We start from the raw sequence: 12,616 nt of genomic DNA, 5'->3' as shown, positions 1-12,616 counted from the left end.
GTTTTCAACAACGACTGTCTTTGAGTCCGAGCCCAGCTGTCAAGCTGATCGGTCGCGCGTTAACCTGTGTTATCCTGATTTTCTGAGTTCTTGTATGTTCTTCGTGGTTTCATTAAAGTTGTGTTCAAAGAACCGTGTTCTTACATCTCGAAGCGCGCGCGGCACAACTATCGGCACACGATATCGCTCCGCGGGCGCAACAATATATTAAAATTTTTATATGTTCAGCCAAAAGAAAGAAAACTCTACGACTAAAAATAAAATCGAAGAGAAAAAGCTGGATGAAACGACTAAAAATAAAATCGTTGATCAAATGGTAAACGTATAGACACGTCCGACCTCCTCCCACATACATCCCTATCTTTTCTGGAATATTGTCACCGATCATTTTAGAAAGATATATTTCTACTCTCCTGAAGAAACAATGATAAGGAAATATCTTCCAAAAAAAAGTTTATAAAAGATTCTGACGGAATGTAAATTAAAGTATTTCTATTTGATAAAGAAGATTTAACTTTTTTTATATTTGTATTAAAGACTAAAGCTATTCGCAATATTAATATATTATTTTTTTATTAAATGCGCTGAAAGAGTTAGCATTTAAACATAACATATTTGCAATCGGCAAAAAAGTATAAAAATAGAAATTGCTTTATTTATAATTGTGTCTTGGGTCGCTTCTCGATATATGCTTTAATGTTGGGAAGTGCGCGAACTTTCTCTACCAGTTTCTTCAATTCCGGATGATCTTTATTGGGATCTCCGGCCAAAACAAAGCTTAGATAATCACAATATGCAGCCCACAGGAGATCTGCCCACGATAGCTAAAAAAAAAATAAAATTATATTTTTATATTCTCTTGCAAGGATAAAGTAACGAGACAACATGCCGTGTGAAATGTTCAAAAATTATTTACTTTGCCGTTAACGAAGTATCCACCGTTCTTCTTAACTTGAGTCTCGAATTTGTCGAGATAGAAGGGCAGTTTTTCGAAGGCGATCCCTTTAAGTTTCTCTTTCAAAGCGGGATCTTTTTCCCAGTAGTAGGTGGATAGAGCTATAAGAATTAATCTATGTTGAAGTTTTACGTATACAATAATAATTTTTTTCCCAAAAGGAGAGAAGAATCGCGAGAAAAGAGTGATAACAATCGCTCAGGAAGTATTTGTTGATTCTAAAAATTCTAAATATAGTCTCAACTCTCTTTTACCGACACAATGTAGCGTATATAATGTGGATTGCATTATATGTGACCATCTCAAACAATGAAAATATTGAAAAGTCACTACACGTTACGTATAATGGTTACATAATTCTGTCATTTTCCCGCGCCTGCCTGTACCAGGTAGATCTTACCTTGTCTTATATCATCGATAGAGTCGACTGTAGCGTCAATTTCCATGGCCTCGAGCTCATTGGAACCATATAAATTGCCCTTTTTAGCGATGAAGCGGGAAATGGCCTTGGATTGATGATACAGTTTACCGTCGAGCTCCAGGACCGGCATTTGCCCCATGGGCATATCTGAAATTCAATTAAAAGTCAATTAAATTACAGAAAAATAAAATATGTCTTTAATTAAATTCGAGAATCAAGAAATATGTTTCAAAATCAAATACACACAATTAGAAAAAAAGAATAATTAGTTGAGATCATTTATAATTTGAAAATGATAGCATACGAAATTATATAACATACTAGATTTCAGCTTTGGCCAGTCGTCAAATTCGACTCTAACATCCTCGAACTTGATACCACTTTGACTTAACAAGTATCTAATTGGCTCCCCAAGGCCGGTGACATTGAAGTACGTTAGCTTGTATGTTGGCATGTTCTAAAAATTATATTTTGCATAATGAATATATAATACACATACATACAATACACTTTCACACTCTTTCCTCATGCTTAATTATGTTCAATTTGTTATTCCTATACTAGAGATATTTTTCGCATTTATTTTAAAACACTTTTATATATTATTTTAATATTTATTTTAAATTATCAATTTTTTTGGCATTATCTATTTAATCAAAGAACAGTTTACGAAATAGAGAGATGAAATATTCCTCGTTACCTTGCTAGTAATCTGTAATTTCTTGGAATAACCGAGAATCTGGTAGTCGATACGGAGCTCTTTACGAATCGAGAACGACTGAGCATCTGACTAAAATGATATCTCACTGGATGTCTCCCCATCCAGTCATGTTGGAGAAACATGTTTCAGAAACACTTATGGAAGAATACCGGAGGTTCTTATACACACATACACAACGTACTCACTGGACAATTTACAGGTAATGTAAGTGCAGAATTTGTGTACAGCACAGGTAAAAAAAATATAATTTTTCTTAACATTCTAACATTATCACCGAAAGCAGTGACGTATTATTAATAATTACACTAATAATGTGTTAAAAATCATTTTTCCGTGTATTCTTATTTAAATGTAAAAATGTAAACGTAAGAGTTTCTCTACTGTTCTTAACTTTTGTATGACTGTTATGCTTTAAAATATGTAAGAACAAGTATAATTATAGAATATATAATATAAATATTTTCCAAATGCTATTTATTCGTAAAAACAGTATATCTGTCTTATTGAAATAAAAATTTCTTTCGTGAGAGAAGGCGACGCTGTTGTACTGACAACTCAAATACACTAGCTATATCGATTTAATATCGATATAATATCGATTTAATTCAAAATAAAAAATTAACTCTGTTGCGTAATTCTAGAGAGAGAGAGAAAGAGAGAGAGAAGTACATATTCTAAATTAACTGACTACATATTAAAAAAGAGAAATGTATAATTTTATAATATTACAACGTGTAAAAAGAAAGTACAGAGCGCGTGTTAAAAAATTTTAATGATTTTATAATGCACAAAAATCTAAAACATTATAATCAAAAAAAGATAACTGAAAAAATATATTGTGTATTTCTCAATAGAAGTATTATAAAAAACAACTTCATATCATTTACAACATTATGCTATTTGTGTGTTGTCATCAAAACATGACAAACCGAATATTATCTACAATAATACGTATAGCATACATATTCGAGAAATACACAAACACATATGTGCGACGTTATCAGCTACATAAATAAGATTCTGAAAATATTGCATCAAAACATGCAATTGTAATGATGAGATATACGTATCTAATGTTTCGTTTCTATCAATAATAGGATTACAAATGTAAAGACTTGCAAATTTGCTTGTCTAATGTTCTTCCTAAATGTATATCACGTTTACATGTCAATGCGATCTTATATTTTCAGGATTTATCACATTAAAATGTGCGTGGTTAGGTTCTTTACATATCGACACTATCTACAACATATATCATTACATGTAAATATACGTTATATCTTCTCTGTGAACTATTAATAGAAATAACTTGTCACACTTCAATGACTCAACGAGTTTTATGCGCATAAAAGATATAAAGAAAAATATGTGATAGAAATGCAGAGAATATTAATTGAATATATAAAGAGATATTAAGAGAAAAATAATTATAATTAATACCAAGAAATTATATAATTACGATATTAAATTAATTATTGAAGGAAAGATAAAATTAAGAAAAAGATCATTATGAGCTGTAACATTTAAGTCTTATTTTCATTCTTTGATATATTATTAATTTTTTATATTAAAAAAGAATATCCTGAAAAGATTATCGTTCGACATAATAGTATAAATAATATAGTAAAAATAATAATAATATAGTATAAATAAATAAAAGTATTTTTGCAAAAATATTTTTATTCAAATGTATAAATGTGTAAACATTTTGCTGAAATTTTTTCAGAGTTAGCGTGCTCGAAAGTAATCTTCATCATAGTGTAATGCATTGAAAATTCATGCGCACATTTCCAGTTACTTGGTGATTAGCCATCGTCCCTCCCTCGACTCCAATTAACTTACACGACCTTCAGTTGTAGCTATACTCTACTATATACGATAATATAGTGACACGGCAACCGCAAAAGCCAAGTCATAATATTCTATAGAAAGTATTTTCAGTGCTGTATTTATCTGCGTTTCGCGATGATAAACTAATTATCACATTTACACATAATAATTACATTTAGCAAACTAATTATTAATAATTATCACATTTATTTTATTATATAATCTCAGAAAGCAAATTATCACAACCGTAACCATAATTTTTATAACATTAAAAATTCTCAACTGTCTTAACATTTCCGTTATCTCGACGCAAAATTTTCTCCAAGCATATATAAATAAAATATTTATTTTAATTCAAATATAAATATCAAAAGAAAATGAAGGCACAAGAATATAAAAATGCTTTAACAAATTTTGAAAAGGTCGAAAAAATAAAATCTCTGAGTAAAAACAAACATAATCAACAATATACATAAAATGATAAGAGTAGAGATTTATTAAAATATAAAATTATATAATACGGAAGTAGTCTTATTAAAGTTCTATTAAGAGAATAGCCTTACAGTATTTATATTGTTGTCGTATACGAATAACAATCAGTCTTTAACGAGTGTTAAAATATACATCTATTCGATACACATTTTTAAATCTATCATACATGTATAAATTTAAACACGTTGAAAAAAGAAAAATTGATATTAATTCAAATCGAGATATATAAATAAGCTTGATATAAATAAGCAATGAACGGCCATCATTCAATGAAATTATAGATCGCTCGGCGGACGCTTCTCAATCCAGCTTTTGATGGCTGGTATCTCTTCGACCTTTTGCTTCAGCTGTTTCAGATTATCATATTTTTCGATTATATTTTTCTTCATCATATAGTTTAGATAATCCAGCACACCAACAAAAACGAAATCGGCCCAACTTAGAGCACCGCCAACGAAATAACCACCGTTCTTCTGCACCTGAGCATCTAAACGTTCCAGATAGTACGGCACTATCTCCTTGGCATGTTTAAGTTTTTCCTTTTTAGCAGTTTCATTATTTTCATACTGATAAGCCGCAATGTCTATGATAAAAATAAGAAACGAAAAATGAGAATTGTTATGTTTTAAGCAATTTTAATCAAGCGTTTTTGGAGCAATCAATTCTATAAATTAAATTTGTAATGCTGTAAGTATATAAAAAAATGTACTATCAAAATTCTTTCTATTGTCATGAATAAATCGTATCGCAATATCGATAACTGAGCTCGCAAAAATTGCGATTTAAATCATTTCGAAAAATTTTCTTAATAAACAGCAAAATGGAAGAAAAGATTTAGAATATAAAAGATGTTACATCTATACACTCACTGGCGCGTAAATCATGTATAGTATCGACTGTAGAATCAATTTCTAGAGCCTCCCAATCATCCTTGCCGGCAAGACCGTATTGTTTTGCCAAGTAGCGAGCAATAGCTGTAGATTGAGCAACCTTCTTTCCATCTACTTCGAGCACGGGTACTTGACCAAACGGTGTAGCTGAAAAATAATATTAAAGGGAATGAGTATAAAATATGAAAAAATGAATAAATTTCATTGAATAAAGCAAAGAAAAACTATTCAAATTTTTGGCATAATAATTTTGTATCTACAATTACTGTACAGGTTCTACACTTTTAAATATTAAGAGAGACATCCTTGACGATTAACTAGTACATATTTATCGTTAAATTAAATTATATATAATTTAATAAAATTAAATCTAAATTTTTAGTAATAATATAAAGTCTAAACTTCTCTCTATTTGTAAGAATTATTTATTGTTCTTATATATGTAGGATTTATATTAAAACAATTTATTGCTCTTTGTATGCAGATTTATATTTTGTGTGCCCTGAGGAATTTCTCTGTAAATTATAAATTTATTATAGCAGTTTCCGTAGTTTATTGACGTTATCAACGTTAGTTCATTGATCGTTAGTTTATCAATCGACTGGATTACGCGAAAATGTCTTCTTTACATCAATAGACTTCTTATATATTGAAAACGTTTAGTGAACACAGCATGTGTTTCATGAAATAGTTGAATACAGAGCATTGTATTCGTATAACAATTGTCGATTGTTCTATAGAATATTTGAATGCATAATAAGAAACAGAAACTTCTATTGTCGCACGATAAAACACTCATTTCCGTTTTTATGATTATGCGAGGAAGTTTGGTAAAATGATATACATCTATATATAATAAAATAATAATAATGAAGAACAGTCGATCTGAATTAATTAAGCGAATGTGACAAATAAATAATACGACACATTAATATTGATCAATGTTTTGCAGGTATACATACTCGGCTTAATTTTCGGCCAATCCTCTTCGTTGAAACGATCATCGATGAATTCGGCACCACCGTAGCTAAATAAAAAGCGAATTGGCTCACCCATTGCCTTAACGGGAAAATAAGTCAGCTTATAGGAAGGCATGTTGCTAAAAAGAAGATAATTATTATTCTTGGATCTTATATATTGTCATTATAATTCAAGGAACAATCCAGTAATGTAATACATATTCCAATATCTAATCTTCTCAAGATTATATAATCTCATAGTGACATTAGAAGAAAATTTGGTTACTAAAAAGGACACTTGAAGAGAATTTAGCCAAAAGTGATAGTTGTAGAACTTTTTTATTATAATTTAAAATAATATTATTGTCAGTTAAAATATAAAAATAGATAGAGATATGACAATTTATTAATCTATAAATGCATAAATATACATTTATTGCGTAATAATGTGTAATCGTTATGAGTATTTTTCTATCTTTTGTAATCAAATCAAAATTTCCATTTTTTTATAAACAATATCTAAATTTGAATTGATATAAATACTTGCTATAATACATTATATAATACAATATATATTCTTGCCACGAATATTTTGAATCATTAGTTTGATCTCAACATTATTCCTGCTTCATTAAAATTATTAAAATTATTAATATATTTTTAATTAATATTTTTGTAAATCGTTATTATAATCAATCAACTGCCAATTACCTGGCCGGCAATGGTTTTAATGCGCTTGTAAGTGAAATATTCGATATTATATTGCAGTATATTTATAGACTTGAATTTAGTTCAGTTTGAATCTTAAGAATAAAATCTTAAGAATAAAAAAAAGTTCTACTTACAGTTTACTTGAATCAAATTTTATAGGAAAAATAAAGATGTTGTTTAGGACACTTGGTTACTGACAATGATATATCTAGCAATATAAAACGCTATTAAAGTCGTCTATTTATTCATTTCTTTGCATTTCTCCCACTTTGTTACATTGGCATTGATCATATCATGCTTCAAAGGCAACTTACAAGAAATATATGAGCGAATCAGAATCAGTTGAAGTTGTTTGGAAAGCACAATAATCTAAAGAAATGTAAGGTCAAAAGATATCGATTAATTTTTAAATCATTATTTAATTATCTTTTAAACATTTTTTATTTTTAGGCGTCATTCTGGATTATCTTTCATCAAACAGTTTGAATTTTGCAAATAACAATGCTGACAAAGCGAAATTGGATAAGTTATGAAAATACCTGTGTTTGCAACATCTTATGCAACAGAGATATTGTTCAGAAATTATCAATTGCATTTACATTCTCGCAATTATCAACTCAATGGTCTAGTAGATTAGATATAATTTGTATTGATGAAGACTTGTAGGAGATTGAAAGACACTCTGTATGTATGAGTAGTATACTTATAAAATTTTTTCTCATATTATATTCTCGTATTACATAGTAAAAAGAACTAAATGGCGCGCGTGGTAATGTTTTAAGTCCATATTCTGAATCCTTTTTTATAGCCCATCAGAAGGCTTATAAGCCACTTTTAGAGGCACTTTTATCGATAAAAGAGGATTCAGATTATGGATCTTAGTGTATATAAAATTAAAAAAGAGTTTCTAAGTGAACAATGCAGTAATAACATTTTTCATTGTTATTACTATCAGCTTATCGTGCATTTAATAACTTCGAATAAACTTCAGCATTTATTTCTATCTATTACATTAATTGTGACAAATTGAGTATTATTTGATCAATAAATAGTCTGTACTCACTGAACTTTTATCGTCATTTGTATAAACTGTATGATATATGCATATAATTTGCCAAACAGAAAATGTAAGTATCTATTTCAATATACAATATTTCAATATATAATATTAACAATTGCATGAGCGTTGTTACTTTAGAAAGATATGCTTATCAGAAAATTCATTCTATCATGGTAATATACTGAATGTAATGTACTGAAAATGCATATATGCGTTTTCAATTTCCATAATCATTTCTTCAGTTTCAAATAATTATTGAGACCTTTGATTGCATTATATCTCTCTATACTCTGCGATAATACAGTGACATGGCAACCATAAAAACCGTGTCACGATATCTGATAAAAGATATTTTCATTGCTTGCCTACAATATTTGTCTGCGATAATAAACTAATTATGTCACATTTATTTTATTTTATCATATATGCACGAGTCATTAGCACTTGAAAAATACATGTAAATTCAACTCAAGATATTTAATCTTAGAAAATGAATTATTTAGAACCGTAATTTTCTATTAAAAATTTTTGCTGAACATTTTCATCGTTTTTGATACAAAATTTTCTGCAGATATTTATTAAGTGTGAAATAAAATATTTATTGCAATTTGAATATAAATATAAAAATTATTCCATAAAATGAGAAAGATCGAAGGGAGGAAGGTACAGTATATACAGTATATACATATCATGTGTATACATGATAAAAATGTATACATACACTATACGTTAATAAATTTTGGATGAATCGAAAAAGTGAAATTTGTGATGCGTGAATGCAAACAAAATAAGCAATAGACACATACGCATATAAAATAGCGATTTATTAAAGTATAGAATTATGTAATGCGAAAACAGTCTTATTAAGATTCCATTAGGTATAGCTTTACAATCTTCTTATCATCGTATTAATATACAAGTAACAACTAATTTTCAACAAGTATCAAAATATATTCGGTGCGCACTTCTAAATCTATAATATATACATATATAGAAATTTAAGCATGTTGAGATAAAAAGAGATTAATATCTGTTATACAAAGTGATATAAACGAACAATTAATGATTGAAAAATTAATCATCAATAAAAGTATCAATGACATAGATAATATTCATGGATTTATATCGCTCGGACGCTTCTCAATCCAACTTTTGATAGGCGGTATCTCCTCGACCTTTTGCTTCAGTTGTTTCAGATTATCATATTTCTGGATTATATTCTCCCGCATCATAAAATTTAGATAATCCAGCAGACCAACAAAAGTGAAATCGGCCCAGCTTAGAGCACCGCCAACGAAATAACCACCGTTCTTCTGCACCTGAGCATCTAAACGTTCCAGGTAGTACGGTACTATCTCTTTAGCACGTTTGAGTTTTTCCTCTTTAGCCGTTTCATTATTTTCATAGTGATAAGCCGCAATGTCTATGATAAAAATAAGAAATGAAAAATGAGAATTGTTATAAGCAATTTTACTTAAGCGTTTTTGAAGCGATTAATTTCGATGAATCAAATTTACGATGCACATTACGATATACATATACAGAAAAAATGTACTGCCAATTGTTTTCATGGTCACGAATAAATCGATAATATTAATAATTCATGAGTAATATCAATAGCTCACAGAGATAACGGATAAATATCAAATAATTTCGAATTTTTCTAATAATAAACAGAAAAATAGAAGATGAGATTGAGATTATAAATTATATACATGATATATATATATATATATATATATATATATATATATATATATATACTCACTGGCGCGTAAATCATGTATAGTATCAACGGTAGAATCAATTTCTAGAGATTCCCAATCGTCCTTGCCGGCAAGACCATATTGCTTTGCCAAGTAACGGGAGATAGCTACAGATTGTGCGATCTTCTTTCCATCTACTTCAAGCACAGGAACTTGACCGAACGGCATAGCTAAAAGGTGATATTAAAGCGTATGAATATAAAATATGAAAAATTGAATAAAAATTTTGTTATAAAGAAAAACTATTAATTAATTTCTATCCCATTAATTTTATATCTACAATTATTGTATAGGTTCTACACTTTTAAATATTAAAAGAGACATCCTTGATTAATAACTAATATAATTTATCGTTAAATTATATTATATAATTTAAGAAATTAAGTCTAAATTTTTAACAATATAAGATTTAAATTTATGAATTTTTGTGAGAATTATTTATTGTTTTTATATACGTAGAATTTGAAACATTTTTACCCTTTTTATATGCAGTTTTATATTTGTGCTCTGTAACACTTTTCTTTAAATTGTAAATTTATTACAATATTGATCAGCTTGAATTACGAAAATGCTTTCTTTATATCAATAGACTGTTTATATATATTAAAAGTAAATACGCAACATGTTTTTTATGAAAGAGTTGAATACAGAGCATTGTATTCGTATAACAATGTCGATTGTCCTATAAGCTTTTACAATGCATAATAAAAAACAAAAACTTCTATTGTCGCGCGATGGAAATAACATTCATTTCCGCTTCTAACTTCCTCACATAAGACACAGAAGCAGAAATGCGGAATATTATTATATTATTCTATATACAAGAAGAATAAAATATTAAAAAAATGAATTAAATTAATAATAAATAATAAATAAAAAATCAATCAATTGTCCAGAAAATGGAAAAAGTAATATGAGAATCATATTCTTTCGCCGCTTATCTATCGCAAATACTCATAAGTCAGATTTGAAGAACAGCCGAGCCGAATTAATTAAATGGCTGTTACAAATAAACAAACGCTATTGAGGCACATGTTATTAATATTGATCAACGTACTCGGCTTAATTTTCGGCCAATCTGCCCTGTCGAAACGATAGTCGATGAATTCGGTGCCACCATAGCTGAACAGAAAGCGAATCGGTTCGGCCAATGCCTGAATGGGAAAATAAGTCAGCTTATAAGAAGGCATATCACTGAAAAATAAGATATTTATTATTTTTAGATTTTGTGCAAATTGTTCTGTGTGTGTTTGCTACAAATTTAATATAAAATTTGAATTATATAATATGTCAATAATAGAAAATGCTAGCAAACATATAATAAAGATTTGTCAATAAAATAATGATAAATTGAGAGACTTGTAATACGCTTAACTCAAATTGATAGCAGAGTTTATAAGCAGAACAAGAGTCTCAAAACAGGTGCAATTGATACCAATCTGTTGCAATATTCCAATCTATTGGCAAACTGCCGGCGTACTGCTAACATTTTGCTTTTCTCAGCGAATTATTCGTTCTTGTTAATATGGCGTGATATAATGTGTATTTTAATGTTTATAAAATAAATTATTTTATATAATAAAAATTTCTTATTTGCTAAAGAAAGAAAAAAAATAAATGTACTTTTAAAAAATAAAACTATAGTAACTCAGACTGTATATTTTGTCATAGATACAATTTCCATTCCTTTTGAACAATTTCTAAATTATATTCATTATTCGCAGTTCATTCATACGTTCCTCATATCAATGTAATATTACATCATATTACGTTACAGAAATTTATATCAGTCAAAAATGATTTCGAAGAGAAACGTCTTTCATATAATGACCACTTTTGCAAATCATTCTTAACTGATATAAATCGCTGATATAGTGCAATATGTACTCTTATTCGATTATTCTAAATCATTCTTTAGATTTTATCATCATCACTGCCATCCATCGTTATATCAAAGTTATTAATATATTTTTGCGAGTTGATCAATCGAAATTGATTTTTAACAATAAAAAAAAAGGTCTACTTACAATTTGCTCGAAATAAATGCTATGAGAAGACACTATAGATCAGCAGTAATAGTACGTCTAGCAATATAAAACCAACTATATTAAACTCGTCTATTTATCCCTACCAATTCTCTGCATCACTCCCACTTTGTTGCCTTGCCATTGATCATATCATGCTTCAAAGGAAACTTGCAACAGAAATATGAGCGAGTTAGAGCAAATTGAAACTTCCGAAGTTGAAGTTTCCGAAGTGTATGGTGGTTCCAAAAATTGTAAAAGCTTTTAAAAAAGATTAATTTTTATAACATTGTTTAATCATTTTTTCAGTCTTTTATTTTTAGGTTTTATTTTAATCTGAGTTATTTTTCATTAAGCAGCTCGAAATATATAACATTACGTATTAATATTTTTTATTAATACTTTGCAAGTCATTGCTGGTAAAATAAAGTAAAAGAAAAAACAATTTATAATCGAACAATGCAATTATATCATTGTTACTACCAGTTTGTTTTGCATATAACATAATCGAATTAATTTCAGTCTTTATTTCTATCTGCATTATATTAAATGTGCCAAGTTAAATTCTATTTGATCAATATATATGTTCGTATACGTTGAACCTTTATCGCTATTTGCATAAACTGTAATTATACAACATACAACAATTATACAACATGCACATAATTTGTTAAAGAAATGCAACGATCTGTTTTAATATGTTAATATTTGCATAGTAATAAGTATTGTCATTTGTTGCTATTTTAAAAAGACACACTTATCAGAAAATCTTTATAATTTTTCCATA

At 28.4% G+C, this 12,616-nt stretch overlaps 2 protein-coding genes across 2 annotated transcripts; both read right to left on the bottom strand.

Annotated features, from left to right (window-relative positions):
• Nucleotides 1-554: 554 nt before the first annotated feature.
• Nucleotides 555-7,267, bottom strand: LOC145969206 (uncharacterized). Its single transcript, XM_083095171.1, has 9 exons — nucleotides 7,114-7,267; nucleotides 6,272-6,408; nucleotides 5,289-5,456; nucleotides 4,698-5,002; nucleotides 2,077-2,166; nucleotides 1,698-1,833; nucleotides 1,356-1,523; nucleotides 917-1,056; nucleotides 555-824 (listed from the first exon to the last, which is right to left on the bottom strand). Exons 2-9 carry the CDS (start codon nucleotides 6,402-6,404, stop codon nucleotides 657-659), a joined length of 1,308 nt encoding a protein of 435 aa, XP_082951297.1. The 5' UTR covers nucleotides 6,405-6,408; nucleotides 7,114-7,267; the 3' UTR covers nucleotides 555-656.
• A 1,577-nt stretch (nucleotides 7,268-8,844) lies between these two features.
• On the bottom strand, nucleotides 8,845-12,558 carry LOC145961381 (glutathione S-transferase-like). The gene is made up of 4 exons (XM_083081511.1): nucleotides 11,833-12,558; nucleotides 10,863-10,999; nucleotides 9,808-9,975; nucleotides 8,845-9,462 (listed from the first exon to the last, which is right to left on the bottom strand). The coding sequence occupies exons 2-4, from the start codon at nucleotides 10,993-10,995 to the stop codon at nucleotides 9,152-9,154; spliced, it is 612 nt and encodes a 203-aa protein (XP_082937637.1). The 5' UTR covers nucleotides 10,996-10,999; nucleotides 11,833-12,558; the 3' UTR covers nucleotides 8,845-9,151.
• Nucleotides 12,559-12,616: the final 58 nt, after the last annotated feature.

This window comes from Camponotus vicinus, unplaced genomic scaffold (assembly GCF_025532165.1).
Source record: "Camponotus vicinus isolate PSW18456_S1 unplaced genomic scaffold, iyCamVici1.0 SCAF_1, whole genome shotgun sequence".
Taxonomy (NCBI): domain Eukaryota; kingdom Metazoa; phylum Arthropoda; class Insecta; order Hymenoptera; family Formicidae; genus Camponotus; species Camponotus vicinus.
Note: the sequence above shows the minus strand (reverse complement) of the source record. Positions and strands in the feature narration are given on the sequence as shown.

Excerpts from the sequence above, each read along its gene's own strand:
- LOC145969206 (XM_083095171.1), bottom strand. The coding sequence starts at position 6,404 with ATGCCTTCCTATAAGCTGACTTATTTTCCCGTTAAGGCAATGGGTGAG. Across the intron at positions 2,167-4,697 it reads AGCGTCCGCCGAGCGATCTA|TCAGATGCTCAGTCGTTCTC; the intron begins TAATTTCATTGA and ends ATATCATTTTAG. Across the intron at positions 1,524-1,697 it reads CTGGCCAAAGCTGAAATCTA|ATATGCCCATGGGGCAAATG; the intron begins GTATGTTATATA and ends ATTGAATTTCAG.
- LOC145961381 (XM_083081511.1), bottom strand. The coding sequence starts at position 10,995 with ATGCCTTCTTATAAGCTGACTTATTTTCCCATTCAGGCATTGGCCGAA. Across the intron at positions 9,976-10,862 it reads TTGGCCGAAAATTAAGCCGA|CTATGCCGTTCGGTCAAGTT; the intron begins GTACGTTGATCA and ends ATCACCTTTTAG. Across the intron at positions 9,463-9,807 it reads TATACATGATTTACGCGCCA|ACATTGCGGCTTATCACTAT; the intron begins GTGAGTATATAT and ends TTTTTATCATAG.